Genomic DNA, 19,130 nt, shown 5'->3' on the forward strand with positions numbered 1-19,130 from the left:
TCAGTCTCCTCAGCAGGTGGAGGCGACTCTGGCCCTTCCTGTACAGGACATCTGTATTGTGTGCCCAGTCCAGTCACCAGATTTGAAAACCCTCATCTTCTGGTTCAGCAGGGCTCTCAGTTCTGGTGTCACCCATGGTTTGCTGTTGGGAAAACACCGTACCCTCCTGGTAGGCACAGTGTTTTCCACACAGAAGTTGATGTAGTCTGTGATGCATGTGGTCAGGCTGTCGATGTCGTCCCCGTGAGGTTCACACAGCACATCCCAGTCCGTGGTGTTGAAGCAGTCCCTCAGTGCCATGCTGGTCTCCTCAGACCAGCACCGTACATACTTCTTGGTGGGTGGGTGTTTATTCACCATTGGAATGTATGCAGGGGACAGACGAACCAGGTTGATGACGGGTGATGAGCTGTATGCATCCTTGGTGTTTGCATACAGTAGGTCCAAGGCTCTGTTGTCTCTGGTGTGGCATTTAACATACTGGGTGAAGGTTGGGAGAGTGGAGGACAGGGAGGCATGATTGAAGTCCCCTGAGATGAGGATAAGGGACTGGGGATGGGATGTCTGAAACTTCGACACTGAATCTCGCAGGCAGCAGAGGGATGTACACTGTTATCGCGATAATGTGCGAGAATTCCCTCGGGAGGTAGTACGGTCGGATGCTAACCGCTAGCATCTCACTGTCCCTGCTGCAGAGCTGCTCCTTCACCCTGATGTGTCCCGGGTTACACATCAGGGTGGAGGAGCAAACATCGCCAAGCCCCCTCCTTTCCTCTTACCGCTCTCCTCCGCTTTCCTGTCCGCTCTCACCAGTTTAAAACCCGTCCAGCATGAGGTGTGAGTCCGGTGAAAGTTCATTCACGTCTCCGTGAAGCACATCATGCTGCACCCCCGGTGCTGCCTCTGCAGCCTGGTTAGCGCCGTTAGCTCGTCCATCTTATTAGGGAGAGATCTCACGTTCCCCATGATGACAGACGGTATACAGGGTTTATACCGCCTTTTCTTCTCCCGGCGCATCTGTCCAGCTCTGCATCCCCCTCTCCTTCCCGTTAGTTCAGCGGGGATCTCCGGTCTTTCCTCAGGGAGTACCCCGCGCTGCCGTGTAAACAAAGGAGCCGTGGCTGAACGAGCTCGCAGAAGTCGATTTAAATAGATCCAGAAAAAGAAAGAGACACATGCATAGTCTCAGGAGTTGTACAACCATAGGTGCACTCCTCCGGTTAAGACTGGTGCAAGACGAAACGCGAAAATACACAAAAACAAGGTAAGAAACACGGAGCTGCTGTAACAGGCAGCCACCCGGACGGCGCCATCTTGCTGAAACAGCTGTACAAAGTCTGTGTATTACTGTCCGGTTACTGTCCTGTACAAGTGCACTTTGACTCATGGAGATGTTATTGTGAAAAGTTACGAGTGAGTCGCGGCACTGTTGCGCACCGAAATGTACATTTAACAGCATAATGCACTTTCTGAGTTAGCTAGTTAGCCTTTGTGCTAACAGGCGCTGTCCCTTTTGTAGCACGCTGCGTGTGAGCTGCCTTTTGAGCCAAACTACATGACTGACCAGGACACATCCTGTTCCTGTTCAGAATAAACGGCGGCATGACCTGTGAGCGAGTATCCTGTCCATCATTCAACACCACACAGCGCAGAGTCCCGGTTTGAAGCAGCCGGCTTCAGAAAGGTGCAGCTGCGCATGGTTACACGCGGACAACACACACTATTTGAATCCCTAATTATATCGACAGATTTCCAATAAACATCACGTCTCCAGCATTCAAATGATCTGTGACTAAAGCTGGAGCTTATTCAAATCATAAAGTGTCAGGATGTCCGCCACACCTGTCTGCTCTGCACATCTGTGTGTTTGTGGGGTCTGTTTCTAATTTTGTGAGGACACTGTGTTCAGACAAACATTTTTGCGATGAGCATTTTCTCAGATGAGAGTGAGGGAGCAGGTCGGGCATGCAGGTGAGATGAGAAGTAAAATAAACTATTATGATTGAAGAGACATATTTGAATTTGAGTTGATATTAGAGAGAGAGGGAAAAAAGAAAGACAGCATTGGAGCAGAGCTACAACTTACAGTCAGCACAGTATGTTTGGACCCGATACTAAAAACCAGGAGTCCACAGACGGAGGAAGATCAGAAAGAAATACTCATACGGTTGGTGTTTTTATTATTTTTCAATATGATCAACTTCTTCTTCTGCTACTGTTGAGCAAGACTTGATTTATGGGAGATTCAGTGAGTTTAAAACTAGACTTTGACAAGGAATTAAAAGTTAGGTCATGTCTCTGCCTCTGCTGGTATAAAATAATAATAATACTAATAATAAATAATAATAAAAATATTAAAGATAATGAAATAATAATAATAATAATAATAATAGAAGTCAATGAACCATAAAAAATAAATAAAAAAATCAGTAAAAGCAACACACAATCATGAAATGTGCATAAATCAAACATCAAAAGCAGATTTAAAATGGTGAGCCTCTGTTTATCATAAATACAGTGATTTAGTTACTTTTCCCCAAATTTTTGGATAATTTACTAATTTAATAATTTTAACTTCTTGCTTTATTTATTAAACTTTGACTTGCAAGAGGCGCAGCACAGGAGGAGTCCATTTTTTGGACTGATAGACAACAGATTTATGACATGTATATTTTTTTATTGTCTGTTTCTTTATCAGATATGGCAGTAAACTCTTCCTCAAATGGCTCTCTTCCTCATCTTTGGTATTGCTTCATCACCAAACCGAGCTCCTTCATCCTCACCGCACACTACATCACAAAGATCCTCCTCCTCCTCCCTGTCTCCACTCTCGTCCTCTACCTGGGTCTCCAACGAAGGCGGCGACAGCCCTCCACCAACACAGCAGCAACCTCGAGTCACTCCGAATTCTTCACCTACCACATGGTCACCATGGAGCTGGTTGGTGTCTTTGGGTGCATCGTTAGCTGCTATGGTATCCATGGAGATCATTTTGGTATTTTGTCTGTTGGGATCTTTCTTTGGTCGTTTGCCTGGTATGGAGAGTTGTTCTTCCACATGCTGACCTGTGTGGAGCGTCACCTGGCCGTCGTTCATCCCGTCACCTACATGAGCCTGAGAGGAAAGAGAGGGATCAGAATCAGAAATATCAGCATCGGCTGTGTTTGGCTGCTTAGCATCGGAACAGCAGGTGCGATGAGAATAAAAGTGTTTATATTTTTGGATCTCTGCCTCATGATTTTCTCCCTGATCACTGTCGTCTTCTGCAGCGTCTCTGTTCTTTACGTTCTTAATCGTCCAGGGCCAGGGGAACAGGGCGGGGACAGGGAAAGGGTTGACCAATCAAAGCGGAGGGCTTTCTACACCATCGTGGTCATACTGGGAGTGCTGTTGGTGAGGTGTCTGTTAAGTGTGGCGTGGTGTCTTCATCAGGTGTTGAGGAAAAGTAGTGAGTGTGCGCTAACAATGACTGAGATCTGGTTCAGTGTCCCCAGCAGTCTGGTGTTACCTCTGCTGTTTCTGCACAGCAGAACATTAGCGTGTTGTAAGAACAACACCTAATGAGGATAAGGGTTAGATTTGCATTCAATTAAATCACCTCCAATAAAAGCAAACAATTGCCTATTTAAACATCCACTGGTTTGAAGGCAACAAAATAAAATGGGCATCCCCCAAGGCTCAGTATTAGGCCCACTGATTTTTAGCCTTTTTTATCATAACCTGCCTGAAATTAGTCTGAGGGCTGGTTGTCGGTTTTACGCTGATGATGTAGTCTTACATGCTTTAGTAAAGACACCAAATGAGGCTACTGAGATATAAACGTCATATATGAATGGGGCACATACGTGGTTTTATCAAAATAAGCTCACCTTGAACATAAAAAGACTGTCTCTATGTGTTTTTCCAGTAAAAAAACAAGAAGCTGAGATGAAAAGAAGCTGAGATGGTAAATTAATTACATTTTTTGGGTGTAGTTCTAGATTCCAAACTCAAATTTAACAAACATTTCTAAAAGATTACAAAGAGAAAAAAGCTGTCTAAATTGCTGCAAAGTAAATATGGCTGTCTGGAATTGCCTGATACACCACTTTTTGCGAGCGTACTTTCAGGGTTAATGGGAATCCATCTAGAATCTAACTCACTAACTAATCTCTATCTCCTATGACTGTCTCGTGCAAAGGTCACCTTGACAATGACATTAAAACTACAAACTGTAAAATGTCATGTTAACATCCAGCCAATGTGAAATTCTAATATTGTTCGAAATTTGAAATATCGTCAACCAGATTGTCATTCCGACCAAAATTTTACATTTGTCCAACATCTTTCTAACATCATGTTAACATCCAGTGAGTAAGACTTGTGATATGGACACAATAAAAGAGGAGTTCTTAAAACTATCTAAAAAAGTCCCTCCAGTCTGAAAACACCTCTAATCACATAAAAATAAATGTTTGCAGAGTAAACACAGCCTGTATTTACCTTTGTTAAATACTATTTAAATGCTTGCCAGGCATGTATTTTACTCTGTGTATGGTACATAGATGATTGCAGGCCTATTAGTGTCCAGGATTTGGTTTAATATTAGATATTTTTAAGATAGATTTCACGTGTTTGAAGCACACATACTGAGTATACAGGATTAAAATAACACGACTATGCAAAACAGTTAATGACTCAAATTCAGGGGTCATTAACTTTATTTTTCCAAAGGGCCAGAAAGTGTCTAAGCAGACACAGCAGGGGCCAGACTTTTATGTAATATATGTGATTTGAATACACAGCACACTTTGTTTTCACATGATTTGAATTTTGTCAGGCGTTTGTCCATCTAATGGGCCGACAGACTGCGGTTGGATCGATGTTGTGGTAGAAATGTGTTAGCCATGAATGAATGTGTGATATGTGCATTTTTATGATTTGGTAATTTGAGAGTCCTTCACACTGTGCAGGCTTTCTGTGAGGAGTAAATGTAGAGTTGAAAAACCTAAATTTGACACCAATGTCTATTTGGATGGAAGAATTATTACTTTATTAGACCTCTGTTAATTTGATTTATAGTTGGACATATATTTTCAATAGTAGTTTGTGTATCTTATCATTAATGTTGGTATATAATGATCTAAATAAAAGCTTAACTGTAGGCGACTATGACTATATTTCCTTAATGATCTGTTACTGTAATTGTGTATTTATCGATAAGGGACTGAGTCAATAAGTCTGTTTTTGTTACTCCTGCTATTTTAGTCAAATAAAATATTTGAGAGGAAGAAATGCTCACTAACATGGCTTTTGACAAATTTGCAATCAAAATTGAAAGAAATAACTCTTTTGTGTGCTTAAAAAATAACTAGAGCTTTAACTTTATCCTCCAGTTTATATATATTTGAAGCTGAGTGAAATCTAATGAGACTTTACGTTTTTGTTATGGCTGTGGCCATACATTTATTCTGTACCAATATGTAAGATTTATTTTTAAATAAACATATATTCAGATGAGGTTTGTTCTGTTTTTCATCAAAAATGAGTTTTGCATATCAAATGTGTTGTTGAAAAACCCAAAACTGCAATATTTATTTTGATGAGAGAAGAACTACTTAACCAGACCGCTGTTTAAATTATATAACAAATGCACATATTGTCTGTCTGCTAATCAATAATGCAACAATATCATGATCAAAATGAAATTTAAAGGGTTGTTTTTGTTTTTCAACTTGTCCTTTCAAATTCATTTGAATTAAAATGTTAAGACAGCGTTGAATCTAACTTCATTAAGTTAAAACATGAAGTTTATTTTTACAGTGAGTCACATCCTCCATTTGATCTGTTACTGTATTTTTATTTATTTTTTAGCAGTAAGGCATTAATTGTGCTTAAGATTGTCTTTGCTACATTTGTTTTTTTTTATTCAAATAAAACATTTGAATTAAAATCTAATTTAGAGAGAGGGAGAGGTGCTGAGAGGCTGTGATTTACAGTCCGTTTACAATATTTGGATCTGATCCTCGGACACAGGAGTCCACAGAGGGAGGAAGATAGGACACAAATACTGATCAGGTTGGTGTTTTCATTACTTTCTAATATCATCATTTTCTTAAATCCACATTAGTGTGGATGACTGAAAGAGACAGAAAACAAGTTTGTTTTTTCAGCTTTGCCACTTGCACAGTCGATGATGTGTTGTTTGAACTGAGTGGTTTTCTTAAAGACTTTTTACAGAAACTTTAAAACAGCTCACCACAGTTTTTGGTCCACTCAGTTTGCATGTAAAAGCACTTTTATAAAATCTTCTGTGGCTCGGGAAGAGGTTAATTACTGAACTGTACAAATGAACAACAATACAACAAAATTAAGGGTCACATCCTTATTTGTTACTGTACCACAGCATAGTTTTTTTGTTAAAATGTTGGTAAAAACGACTGAATCGGATGCACCGTCTGGGTAAATCACAGCTACCTGGTGTATAAAAACTGCAGTTTCTCCTTCGCTGTAGGTTTGTGGCTGCAGCCGTTGTGCAGTTTACTGTTCAGAAAGCTCCATGTTCTTGATTATTTTATTCTACAGTTCATTTTATAGAAGTATGAGGTTATTTAAGCCTTTAACACCTGGATAGTCGTCAGCTTTCTCGTGCTGCATTTCAGAGGCCTTTCACTAACATTTAAACATTTGAAACCATAGAAAATAGGTTTGATTTCTTTCAAAGACACACAGTGAAAAACATAATGACCAACTTGGCAAAATTTGTCTCGCAAATTGCAAAAAAATAAAAAACAAAAACTAAATCATCTGATAATCACATATTAGCAAAAACTTTTCTTTATTTTTAATAATTTATCTGGTTCTTCTTGTGTGTTTATGGAGGGCAGAGAGAAAAGATGAAAATATGTCATTTGGATTTTTTTTTCATGTGATTTTCTTCCAGATATGGCAGCAAACTCTTCCTCCAATGACTCAGTTCTTCATATCAGTCTCCCGTATGATATGCATTGCCTATTTATGAGACCAAGCTCCATCATCTTTAATGCATTCAACATCACGAGCATCCTCCTCCTCCTCCCTCTCTGCATCTTCATCCTCTACCTGGCTTTCCAACGACGACAGCGACAGCGCTCCACCTCGAGTCACTCAGACATCTTCACCTACCACATGGTTGCCATGGAGCTGATTCGTGCATTGGGATGTGCCATCAGCTGTTTTGGTATCTTTTGGGATCACACCAATACAATAACTGCGGGGTACTTTCTCCGTGCCTTCACCTGGATTGGACAAATGTTCTTTCACATCCTGACCTGTGTGGAGCGTTACCTGGCCGTCGTTCATCCCGTCAGCTACATGAGCCTGCGAGGAGAAAGAGGGATCAGAATCAGAAATATCAGCATCGGCTGTGTTTGGCTGCTTTGCATTGGAGAGACAAGTCTGATAACTTCAGAAATCTATGGAAATTTGGATTTCTGCATCTTGATTTTGTCCTTGATCGTCGTTCTCTTCTGCAGCCTTTCTGTTCTCTACGTTCTGATTCGTCCCGGGCCGGGGGACCAGGGCGGGGACAGGGAGAGAGTTGACCAAACAAAGCGCAGGGCTTTCTACACCATCACGGCCATAGTGGGAGTGCTGTCGTTGAGGTGTTTTGTTAGTCTGATTTGGTCTGTTGCTCATGTGTTGCGGGAAAGACGTGAGTGTTTGATATCGGCAGCTGTATCCTGGTTCAATCTCCCCAGCAGTCTGGTGTTACCTCTGCTGTTTCTGCACAGAGCGGGAACATTAGCGTGCCGTAAGAACAACAGCCAATGAGAATAAGGATTAGATCAACATTAAAGAAAATCACCTCAAATATGAACAAGCCATTTGCCAATTAAACTTTTGCTGGTTGTTCTGTGCTTGTAAATCTACTATGGCCAAATCTCAAATGCAAGTTAGTCCGAAACCTCTCATTTCATTTTTTTCATTTTCAAGGGGCATTATCAATGGCCATAAACCAAAATGCTTCAGCGTGCAGAGATGAGCTGTGATCGTACAAAACATTCCTGCAGCAGTAGTCTCGTGATAAACAGAGAGAAAGGGGGGCTGAGCGGATCAATACACCGCATGTACAATTGAATGACATTTTACCTGCAACATCCATACACATTATTTGCATCAAAAACTCAAAAAGGCCCCAATGCCTTAATATGTCAGACCTCAATTAATATTCTGCACGTTCCATTTCATATATGTCCTCAAGTTTTTAGTCAAATTTAGTCCATATCTTCAAACTCTCATTCTCTATATATTTAAATATCATTCTAAATATTCAAGTTTCATTACACATGTTTAAATTTCATCCCATATATTCAAACTTTCTTTCAACATGTTCAAGCTCCGTTCTGTGATTCCATTCCGTGATCAAAGTTTAATCCCATTTATTCGGATTCAATCAATATATTCAAACTCGGTCTATTCAAGTTTCATTCCACACATTGCAATTTTTTAAAATTGTATTCCATATAATTCTAACCTTTTCTTCCATATTTTCAAGATTCATTCAGTGTATTAAAACTTTCATTCTATGTATTCATGTTTAATTCCATTCAATTTTTCAAACACCCAATCTAATTAAGTTTCAGTCTATATATTTAAGTTTCATTGCATATATTCAAACTTTCATTCTTGCTTCATTCTTTGTATTCATATTTACTTCCATTTAAACTCAAACGTCAAATATATATCTATAATAGTTTATACATATATGTCAATCATTCATGTATACTGCATATGGTGCATAAATGTAATTGATAACTGCTGTATTATTAGGCAATTAAACAAAAACTGGTTTAACGTTTGTTTTGATTTTTTGTTTGTTTTTTAAATGTATTCACTTGGAGTTATGCTTCCTTTGGAGATTTAACTTAACATACACATACTTTATGTACAGGCAACAAAAAGATGTGATTAAAATAACATCACCATGCAAAACAGTTTCAGTGACTATCTTTATTTTGGATGCATAGCAGACTTTTTTTCACATTATTTGAATTCTGTCAGGTGTCCATCAAATGAACTGATAAAATAAACTATAGTTGCACTGATGTTAAATGAATTTATTAGGCTGCTCTGATAAATGAGGAGGAGAAAAGTCTTTGCAGAGGGTTACACACATTGTCAACCCATAACAGTGTCATTATACAATAAATTAGGGACCATTTGAAGCTGAGTGAAATGTCAGAAGACTCTAATCTAATTAAGACTGTGCCCATGCATCCATGCAAGTGTTTGGTTTGTTCTGTTTTCATCTAAATAAATAAATTTTTGTAATTGTAAGTTCAAATTTTCCACCTCAGCTGTTTTGTTGAAAAATCTTAAAATGAGAATGATGTCTGTTTTGATGTTAAAACTTACAACTTTTTACAAAATATATGTTTTAAATTTGTGTAGATTTTAAAAGGGGTACAAATTACACATGGTGGTGTGAGCGCTATTCAGTAATTCAACAATAAAATGGTCCAAATAAAGTTTAAATGTAGCGTACTAGGAATATATTTTCTCTATGATTTGTTACTGTGTTGTTTATTTATGTGTGAGTTATTCTTTTGTGGCTAAGTTTGTCTTTGCTACTTTTGTTTTTATTCAAATAAAATATTTGAATTGAAATCTAATTTAGAGAGAGGGAGAGGTGATGTGAGGCTGCGATTCACAGTCAGTTCAGCATATTTGTATCAGATACTCGGACAAAGGAGTCCACAGAGGGAGGAAGATCAGACACAAAAATTAATAAGGTTGGTGTTTTTAATATCATCATCTTCTTGGATCAACATGAGTGTGGACAACTGAAACGGACAAAAAACAAAGTATTTTTTACTGTTTTGACACTTGGAAAGTGGATACCTTATTCTGCAAAGTCAATGATAATCAGTTGCATGTCCAGGCTGCAAAGATTCATCGATAAAAATTTAGAAATTTAATGAATCAGTGGTTTGGACATAATGGGTCATGCTGTAAATGTTGTTCCACTACTGCATACATTGACATTCTGCCCATTTATTTTGTAATTGTAATCACAGTACTTCTACATGTCATTCCTCTGTGCTGGTAATAACAGTAGGAAATACATTTTGGTGCATGCCATTGTTGTGAATGTGATATCTCAAAAATGTCTCGAAGGAAATTTTTAAAATTTAGTACAAATGTCCACTTGGAGTAAACAATGAACTGATTAGAATTTGGTGTACATAAGCCACAGGTAAAGGTCACTGTGACCCTACACCTGTCTCACTCTCGTAAAAAGGATATTTAAAGAATTTCTTCAGATTTGGCAAAAATGTTCTCTTAAACTTGTCAATAAACTGATTAAAATTTGGTGGTATCTCATGAACACCCTGAGGGAATTTCTTCAAGTTTAGCATAAATTCACTTCACAGTTCACTTGTACTCAGAAGTGAAGTGATCAGGTTTTGGAGTTTATTGAACTCGTCTGTCGTCGAGGGAATTTCTTGAAATTTGGATTCAAGAATGAACTAATCAGAATTTGGTGGTCAAAGGTCACTGTGACCTCATAAAACATGTTTTTGGACATAACTCAAGAATTTATGTGCTAAAATTTCACACAAATGTTTTATAGGATGTAACGAAGTTATGACATTTTATATGCAAGAGGTCAAAGCTCAACTGTAACATCATGATGTTCTTCAAATAAAAAATCCTGCCTATTATTCAGCATTATATCTCAAGAACAGAAGGGCAGACATTTGGTTAGATACTGAATTGGTGACATCTTCTGTGTTGTCACGGGGGATGTGTGTAAAGCATCCATATTTTCACACACACGGATGTAAACTGTAGATGCAACTTGACAGATTCACGCACAACACGTCCAAGACATTGTCATGTTCAAGTGTAAAGTATCAGTGGTTTGCAAAAAGGTTCAATTCAAATCTTTTTTCTGGTGATTGGGTTTTTAAGGTGGACTAGGCCTCAGATATGTAACAAATCATTTTAACAGATTAACAAGAAAGGAGCAAACCTTCTCCTCGGACTGGTGGACTTGATGTATTTTCTCCACTTGATTGTCTTTGTCTCTCCCAGATATGGCAGTAAACTCTTCCTCCAATGACTCCCATCATCTTCATCTCCCTTTTACTATTTATTGCCTCACTACCAGACCAACCTCTTTAATCTTCAATGCATTCAACATCATAAACACCCTCCTCCTCCTCCCTCTCTGCATCTTCATCCTCTACCTGGGTCTCCAACGACAGCGCTCCACCTCCACAGCAGCAACGACAAGTCACTCAGACGTCTTCACCTACCACATGGTCGCCATGGAGCTGATTCGTCTCTTTGGGTGCGCCCTCTGCTGTTTTGGTATCGTTTTAGATCACGTCCCTGTATTAATTGTGGGGTACCTTCTTCGGGCTGTAACTTGGTATGGACAGACTCTCTTTCACATGGTGACCTGTGTGGAGCGTTACCTGGCCGTCGTCCATCCCGTCACCTACATGAGCCTGCGAGGAGAGAGGGGGATCAGAATCAGAAATATCAGCATCGGCTGTGTTTGGCTGCTTTGCTTTGGAGCAACAAGTTTCTTTGTTTTTCGCAGCTTAAAGTTTTTGAGTTTCTGCCTCATGAGTTTTGCCTTTGTCATCGTCTTCTTCTGCAGCCTTTCTGTTCTCCGGGTTCTGATTTGTCCAGGGCCAGGGGAACAGGGCGGGGACAGAGTAAGAGTTGACCAATCAAAGCGCAGGGCTTTCTACACCATTATGGCCATACTGGGAGTGCTGTCGTTGAGATGTTTTGCAAGTCTGGTTGGGGCTGTTGTTCAAGTGCTTGGGATGAATAACTGTGTGTTAATGACATCTGAAGCCTGGTTCAACCTCCCCAGCAGTCTGGTGTTACCTCTGCTGTTTCTGCACAGAGCGGGAATATTAGCATGTTGTAAAAACAACAGCCAATGAGAATAAACATCAGATATGCATTAAAGGAAATCACGTGTGATATAAACAAGCAATTGCCAATTAAACACCCGCTGGTTTGATCTCCACCTATTTTTGACAAAAATATATATAACATATAAAATATGGTTTTTGTAAAAAGACATGAAATTCACTCCAATATCACTCCAAAATCTCAAATACAAGTTCATCAATGGGCATAATGCAAACTGCTTCACAATAAACACATGCTAACTTACTACAGCGTGCAGAAATGAGCTGTAATTGCACAAAGCTCATTTCCGGCAGCAGTAGTCTCTTGATAAACAGAGAAAGAGAGGGACTGAGCGGATCAAAACACTGCATGCGCCTTGAATGCAATACACTGTGCGCACTTTGAAATGAGATTATACCTTTTTAAATAGTCAAATTTGCAGCAAAGTGGCTGTGATTGGACAACATTTTAAGGCTGTGCAGAATTCATGAGGATTGGCTGAGTTTGCAGCAATCCAACAAAAGTCCTGGAGATTAATTGCAGGGAAAACAAAAGATGGTTTCAGTGCCGCGTTGATGTCAGATCTTTTTTTTTTAGTATTTAAACTGTCTCTCTAAGTATATTTATAGTTTTTTTCTATGTATTCAAATTTTAGTCCATATTTTCAAAGTCTCATTCTATATTGTGTAAATATGAAAACAGTATATTCAAAATTTAATTCCATATACATACAAGTTGTATTAAACTGTTCATTCCACATATATATTGAACTTTCATGTTATATTCAAGCTTCATTCCATTTGTTCTAACTTTCATTCGTAAGTACTTAAGTATGATTGCATGCATTTAAACATCAGTCCTTGTCATCTCTTTTTCATCTCATTCTCTATATATTTAAGTTTCATTCTAAATTTTAAGTTTTATTTCAGCAATTGCCATGTTATTGTTAAAATGAAACTGGTTAAGGATTGTTTTTTCAGATTTAGTTCTTGAGTGTTTAACTAACAGTACACATTTTGTATATACAGAGAAAAACAGATGTGTTTACAATAACACAGCAACACAAAGAGTCAGTGACTCGATTTGATTTGAATACACAGCAGACTGTGTCTTCATATCATTTGAATTTCATCAGGTGTCCGTCTGATGGACTGATTGCAAAAACTATGGTTAAATCGATGTCGTGGTAGATTTTTTTTAGGCATGGATGAATATATAATGAATGCATTGCCATGATTTGGAAATCTGTCCTTCACTCTGTGCAGGTTTTATGTGAGGACGCAATTTTTACAAAAACAAGATAAAGAGGTTTAAGTTTTTCGGTACTGCTATGACAAACATGCAGAGACTTACCCACATCATGGTGTGACTATATAAGAATCTACAGTGGACAAAATTTTATAGTGGCCTCACATTGTGAGCAGCCCAAGGCACCTTTTTGTGCATAAAACACTTTTATCTTTAACTTAAACCTTCGAAAAATGCAAAAATAAACACGTTTAATTTTTGGTTCAGTTTTTGATTTTTGGTTATTTCACCAGACCAGCTGGGCACAAATTGTACACAGTGGTATGTGTGTGCTTATCAATAATGCAAAATATAATGATCAAAATAAAGATCAAATGTTGGCAACTATTAATATATTTTCTATTTGATTTGTTACTGTAATTGCTTATTTATCAATAATTTATTCATTTGTGGGTAAGTTTGTCTTTGCTACTTTTGTTTTTTATTCAAATAAAATATTTGAATTGAAAGCTAATTTATAGAGAGAGGGAGAGGTGAAGTGAGGCTGAGATTTGGATCAGATACTCAGACGCAGGAGTCACAGAGCGAAGATCGGAAACAAATACTGATCAGGTTGGTGTTTTTATTTATTTATTTATTTTATTTTATGTTATTATCTTGTTAAATCAACGTTAGTGTGGACGACTGAAACAGACAGAAATCCCACTTTTGACACAGTGGATACCTTATTCCATAAAGTCAGTGATTTTCTCTGCAGAAACTAAAAGGATCACGTCATGTGTTTGGTTTTTCCATTTCTGTACCTCAGCAGAGTTTAAATAGCATCTATTTTAACGAATCACTCATTAAAGGCACCACCTGGAGAGAACGCCAAGTGACCCAAATCACAGCATCTGGTGTGTAAGAACATTACAGTCACAAAACTAATGAAATAAAACACTTAGGGGTGAACATTTGAAACGTAACTTTTTAAAAAACTTGGATTGACATCAGTTCTCTTGTGTTGTGTTCAGACTCCTTTTGCAAACTATTTAACTCTTTGAAATTGGTTTGTGTTCTTTCGGTGACCAACTTTATAGGAAATGTCCCACAAATCGCAAGAAATTAGTGAAAGGTTACAAGAAAACTACCTCAAAAATTGTTTTTGTCATGATGCCACTTTTTTTTTTTACAAAAAAAGAAAGAATTATTTTTAATATACTACACACTAAGCAGATTTTTTTTTATTATCACAGGTTGGGATATGTTAATGGTTTGCAGCAACATTGATTTTTATACGTTATTATTTTTTGTGCAGTGTCAAATACACACACTCATATCGCTCTGCACACAAAATGTATTTCCAGCCCCTCAAAAAGTGAAGTCGTTTGAGAGAAAAAATGATGATTCTTTCAGTTTTGAGATGGTTTTTTTGGACGGTTTGGTTTCAGCTTTTTTTAAACTTTAACTTGCAAGAAATGCAAAATATACAATGCAAATCACGTGTTTTCTCGATTTCATTGTCTTTGTCTCTTCCAGATATGGCGGTAAACTCTTCCTCCAATGAGACCCTTCTTCATCCGAACTCCTCTTTGAGCGTAAATTGCCTCTTCACCAGCCCGACCTCCTTAATCTTTGCTGCACTCAACATCACCGAACTCCTCCTCCTCCTCCCTCTCTGCATCTTTGTCCTCTACCTGGGTCTCCAACGCCGGCAGCAGCAGCGCTCCATCAACACAGCAGCGACGACGAGTCACTCGGACGTCTTCACCTACCACATGGTCGCCATGGAGCTGATTCGTGTCTTGGGTTGTGCGCTCTGCTCCTACAGTGTCTTTTGGCTTCACTCCGATGCGTTAATTTCAGGGTACCTTCTGCGGCTCCTCAGCTGGGTCGGGGAGATGTTCTTTCACAGTTTGACCTGTTTGGAGCACTACCTGGCCGTCGTTCATCCCGTCATCTATGTGAATCTGAGAGGAGAGCGAGGGATCAGAATCAGAAATATCATCATTGGGTGCATTTGGCTGTTTTGCATTGCAGCGTCATATCTCCTAATGTTTACCCGCTGTTTTGTTTTGGATTTCTTACTCGTAATTTTATCCTTGATCGCCATTACCTTCTGCAGCCTTTCTATTCTCTACGTTCTGATTCGTCCAGGGCCAGGCGAACAGGGCGTGGACAGGGAGAGAGTTGACCAAACAAAGCGAAGGGCTTTCCAAACCGTCATGGCCATAATGGGCATGCTGTTGTTGAGGACTTTTGCGAATCTTGTCTGGTCCGTTTTTCAGTTGATGGGGAAAAGTACGTGTGATTTAGCGAAAGTTATAACTTGGCTGAATCTCCCCAGCAGTCTGGTGTTGCCTCTGCTGTTTTTACACAGAACAGGAACATTTGTGTGTTATAAGAACAACACCTGATGAGGATAAAGATAAGACGTCCCTGCTAGCAATTTTTGGTTCTAAAAACGTTCTGAGAACATCACAATGCAACCACTGAATATTTAAACGTTTTCAGTGGCAAGTTTTCTTTATGTCCCAGAGTGTTCCTCTAAAAGTTCAGGCAACGTTCTCTACCAGCAAATGTTAATTTTTAAATGTTAAATTATTATTGTTAATATCTCACATTACATTTTCATCTTAAAAAAATTATCTGTAATCTAAATGCCCAATAACATTTTCTGAATGTTGCTTTGAAAATGTTCTTCCATTGTTCTCATATAACACTGTGGGAAGGTTTTATAATCACCTCTCAACATTAACAAAACATCAGATTTCAATCAATATTCTCACGTTTCTTTTCATTTATTACAACTATCATTCCATAAAGTCAGGCGTTCATTACATCTATTCAAACCTGAGTTCTTTATGTGTTGAAGTTTTAATGTATTAACAGTTTCATTCCACATTTTTAAACTTTCATTCTATATATGTTTAGGTTTGAATTCCACATGCAAGACTCATTTTATGTATTGAAACATTTACTCTATATATTCAGGTTTATTTAATATATTCACACTTTCGTTGCATACACTGTGGCGTTCATACCTTTGAATTCAAGATTTACTTCATGTATTCAAAATTTCATTCCATATATTCATATATTCAAGTTTAATGGCAAATGTTGAAAGTTTAATTCCAAATACTGAGACTTTTACTCCATTTATTCAAACTTCAAAGTTTTATCCCACTTTCAGTTTTCATATACAGGGTCCATTCCATATATTAAGACTTTTCTTCAATATATTTAGGTTTATTTTATGTTTTTTAAGCTTTCAATGGATATATTATGGCACTCATTCATTCTGATTCAATTTTCATTCCATGCATTTCAACTTTTACTGTATATATTCAGGTTTGTTCTATATACTGTATTCAAATTCTCATTGTGCATATTCTGACTATTTTATTGCTTGTGATTTAAGTTTTATTCCATATATAGTCAGTTTAATTCCTTGTGATTTATATTTCATGGCAATATTTAAAGTTTCATTCCATATATTCAACATTTTATTGTGTTAATTCTGACTTTCATTCCTTGTGATTCAAGTTTTACTACAAATATCCCACTGCCATGCTTTACATTCTTACCTTCCTTCCTAAGTTTAATGGCATATATTTAAAGTTCAATTCAGTATATTCAGACTTTCATTACATTTATTCAAATTTATTCTCATATACTTTAACTTTTATCATATATATTCAGGTTTATTTCATATATTCACATTTTTATTCCATATATTCTGACTGTCGATCCATCAGTCTCAAACTGCACATAACATATATAATAATCTTCTGAATGGCATGCCGTAACACACACAGCAAACAGGAGAGTTTGTGAGGAAATTTTACACTGCATATGACACATAGTGGATATTTACAAGGTTATTAGTGATCAGGAATTGGTATATCATTTTTTAAATATATATCAGTAAAGAGTGATCTTCCTGCAAAGAGGTTTTATTTACAGTAATTTATATAAAGGAAACAAAAAGGTGTGATTACAAGAACACAGCCATGCAAAACAGTCAATAACTCTATTTGATTTGAATACGCGGCAGACTTTGTTTTCACATTATGTGAATTCTGTCTCTTGTCTATCTAATGGACTTAATAAATAAACAATATTTGGATCAACGCTGAATTAATTTAATGGGTATAGGGAATGTTTGAATTTTTATTATTGGGTATAATGCATCAATTTAATGATCTGAATAAAGGATTAAACATCTTCGATTTTACTGTAATGTTTTTTTCAAGTTTGTCTTTGCCACTTTTGTTTTTTTATTCAAATAAAACATTTGAATTGAAATCTAATTTATTGAGTGCGAGAGAGGTAAAGGGAGGCTGAGTTTTACAGTCAGTTTAGAATATTTGAATCAGATGCTCAGACACAGGAGTCCGCGACTGCCGAAGATCGGAGACAAATATTTATAAGGTTGTTGTTTTTATTTCTTTTTAAAATCCTTACTATCAGCATGTTGAACCCAGATTAGTGTTGATGACTAAAATAGGTAAAACAAGCTTTTGACTGTCAACAGTTGATTTTGCACTTGAACATGTGTTAACTCATCATGGTTGGTACCATTCATCCTGCAGGTGAGAACAGTTTCATGAAGTCCTCTGTGGCTTTTTTATTTTTGTATGTTTGTTTGTGGTTGTATGTTGTACAGTTTTTAAAATATATGTCATTTCACTTTCAGGTATTTTTAATGCAAGTATCATATGTTGCTACATTTCAAGTTAATATATTACAGAGTAAAATCTCATCATAAATCTCATAAATCAGCTGGAGTCACGCCTCAGGCCCGGCCTAATATTGGGTGAACATTAGAAATGCATAAAGCAATTTTATTTATAAAGTACATTTCATACACAGAACTAAGTTCAATTTTAGTAACAGAGCATTTCTGTGGCTTACTGGCAAACAGTGTGGAGATGTTTTCCTAAACTTTGTAAATTTATCTTTTTTTAGAAACTTTATTCCTTTAAAACTAACCTGCATAACTTTCCGTTAAGTACCTAAGTTTACATTAAGTATGTAACATGATGACACCACACCATAATTCTTTTCCTAAACCTTATTTTCATGACTAACTTCTTAAACCTAACCATAACCAAGTTATTTTTATGCCTAAACCTAACAACCGGTTAGACACAGCATTGTCTGCTACATAATAATATGTAAATGTAAGGCGCATGGAGGGCAGATATGTGGGCTTACACTGCATTTCTCCTGTCCACATAGGCACATGGAGGGCACATAAGTGAGCTGTTTCTGGTTCTGGCTTTCCACTTAGGCACATGGAAGGGCAGGGAGGTTTGTTCTCTCGGCCTTGGTCTTTCCTTTTGTGCTCGTGGAGGGCAGAGGTTTGTTCATTCTATATTAAGCTTTCCATATAGGCACATGGAAGGGCAGGGAGCTGTGCTTTCTCCACTTCAGCCATTCCACATAGGCACGTGGAAGGGCAGGGAGGTTTGCTCTCTCCACCTCAGCCTTTCCTTGTGTGCTCATGGAAGGCAGAGAGGTGTGCTCACTCCACATAAGGCTTTCCACGTAGGTGCATGGAAGGGCAGAGAGGTCCCAGAGCAGAGCGATACCACCAGATATCATAACTGCAAATGGAAATTATTGAATTAAGTGGTCCTGACTGACATGCAATTTCCTTTTGAAAATGTCTTCATTTTACTTGAGTACAACTTCAAGACATCGTTTTTTCCTGCCATGATTATTGTCCACAAACCGGTACGATCTTTTCTTAACCTCTCCTTACTGAGTTGCTTTTGTGCCTAAACTTAACTGCACATCAATCCCAGTGTTCTTGAAAAGCAAATTTCAACATGTCATCTACATAATAATGTGCAGAGGTAATGTATCCGTGGTTTGCAGAAATGTTTAGTGCAAACACGCAAGTGGATTGTTTTAAAACATTGACTTGACCAAATAGACATGCAAAACATGTGATATTATATATTGTCTTCATTTGATTGTCTTTTTCTCTTCCAGAT

At 37.7% G+C, this 19,130-nt stretch overlaps 4 protein-coding genes across 8 annotated transcripts; all 4 read left to right on the forward strand.

Annotated features, from left to right (window-relative positions):
• Positions 1-1,123: 1,123 nt before the first annotated feature.
• Positions 1,124-5,499, forward strand: LOC148185737 (uncharacterized). Of its 5 annotated transcripts, XM_088073866.1 has the most exons (3): positions 1,124-1,264; positions 1,520-1,684; positions 2,699-5,499. In XM_088073866.1, exon 3 carries the CDS (start codon positions 2,701-2,703, stop codon positions 3,559-3,561), a length of 861 nt encoding a protein of 286 aa, XP_087929992.1. In that variant the 5' UTR covers positions 1,124-1,264; positions 1,520-1,684; positions 2,699-2,700; the 3' UTR covers positions 3,562-5,499. The 5 variants fall into 5 exon arrangements, with proteins under 5 accessions (XP_087929992.1, XP_087929991.1, XP_087929989.1 ...); XM_088073865.1 differs by lacking the exon at positions 1,520-1,684; XM_088073863.1 differs by having other exon boundaries at positions 1,144-1,684.
• A 1,425-nt stretch (positions 5,500-6,924) lies between these two features.
• On the forward strand, positions 6,925-7,791 carry LOC148185738 (uncharacterized). Its single transcript, XM_088073777.1, has one exon. The coding sequence runs from the start codon at positions 6,925-6,927 to the stop codon at positions 7,789-7,791; it is 867 nt and encodes a 288-aa protein (XP_087929903.1).
• A 3,269-nt stretch (positions 7,792-11,060) lies between these two features.
• Positions 11,061-11,927, forward strand: LOC148185739 (uncharacterized). Its single transcript, XM_088073788.1, has one exon. The coding sequence runs from the start codon at positions 11,061-11,063 to the stop codon at positions 11,925-11,927; it is 867 nt and encodes a 288-aa protein (XP_087929914.1).
• Positions 11,928-14,666: 2,739 nt separating this feature from the next.
• LOC148185740 (uncharacterized) lies at positions 14,667-15,542 on the forward strand. Its single transcript, XM_088073855.1, has one exon. It carries the CDS (start codon positions 14,667-14,669, stop codon positions 15,540-15,542), a length of 876 nt encoding a protein of 291 aa, XP_087929981.1.
• Positions 15,543-19,130: the final 3,588 nt, after the last annotated feature.

This window comes from Plectropomus leopardus, chromosome 23 (genome assembly GCF_026936395.1).
Source record: "Plectropomus leopardus strain MGB_pleo_1.0 chromosome 23, ASM2693639v1, whole genome shotgun sequence".
Classification (NCBI taxonomy): Eukaryota; Metazoa; Chordata; class Actinopteri; order Perciformes; family Serranidae; genus Plectropomus; species Plectropomus leopardus.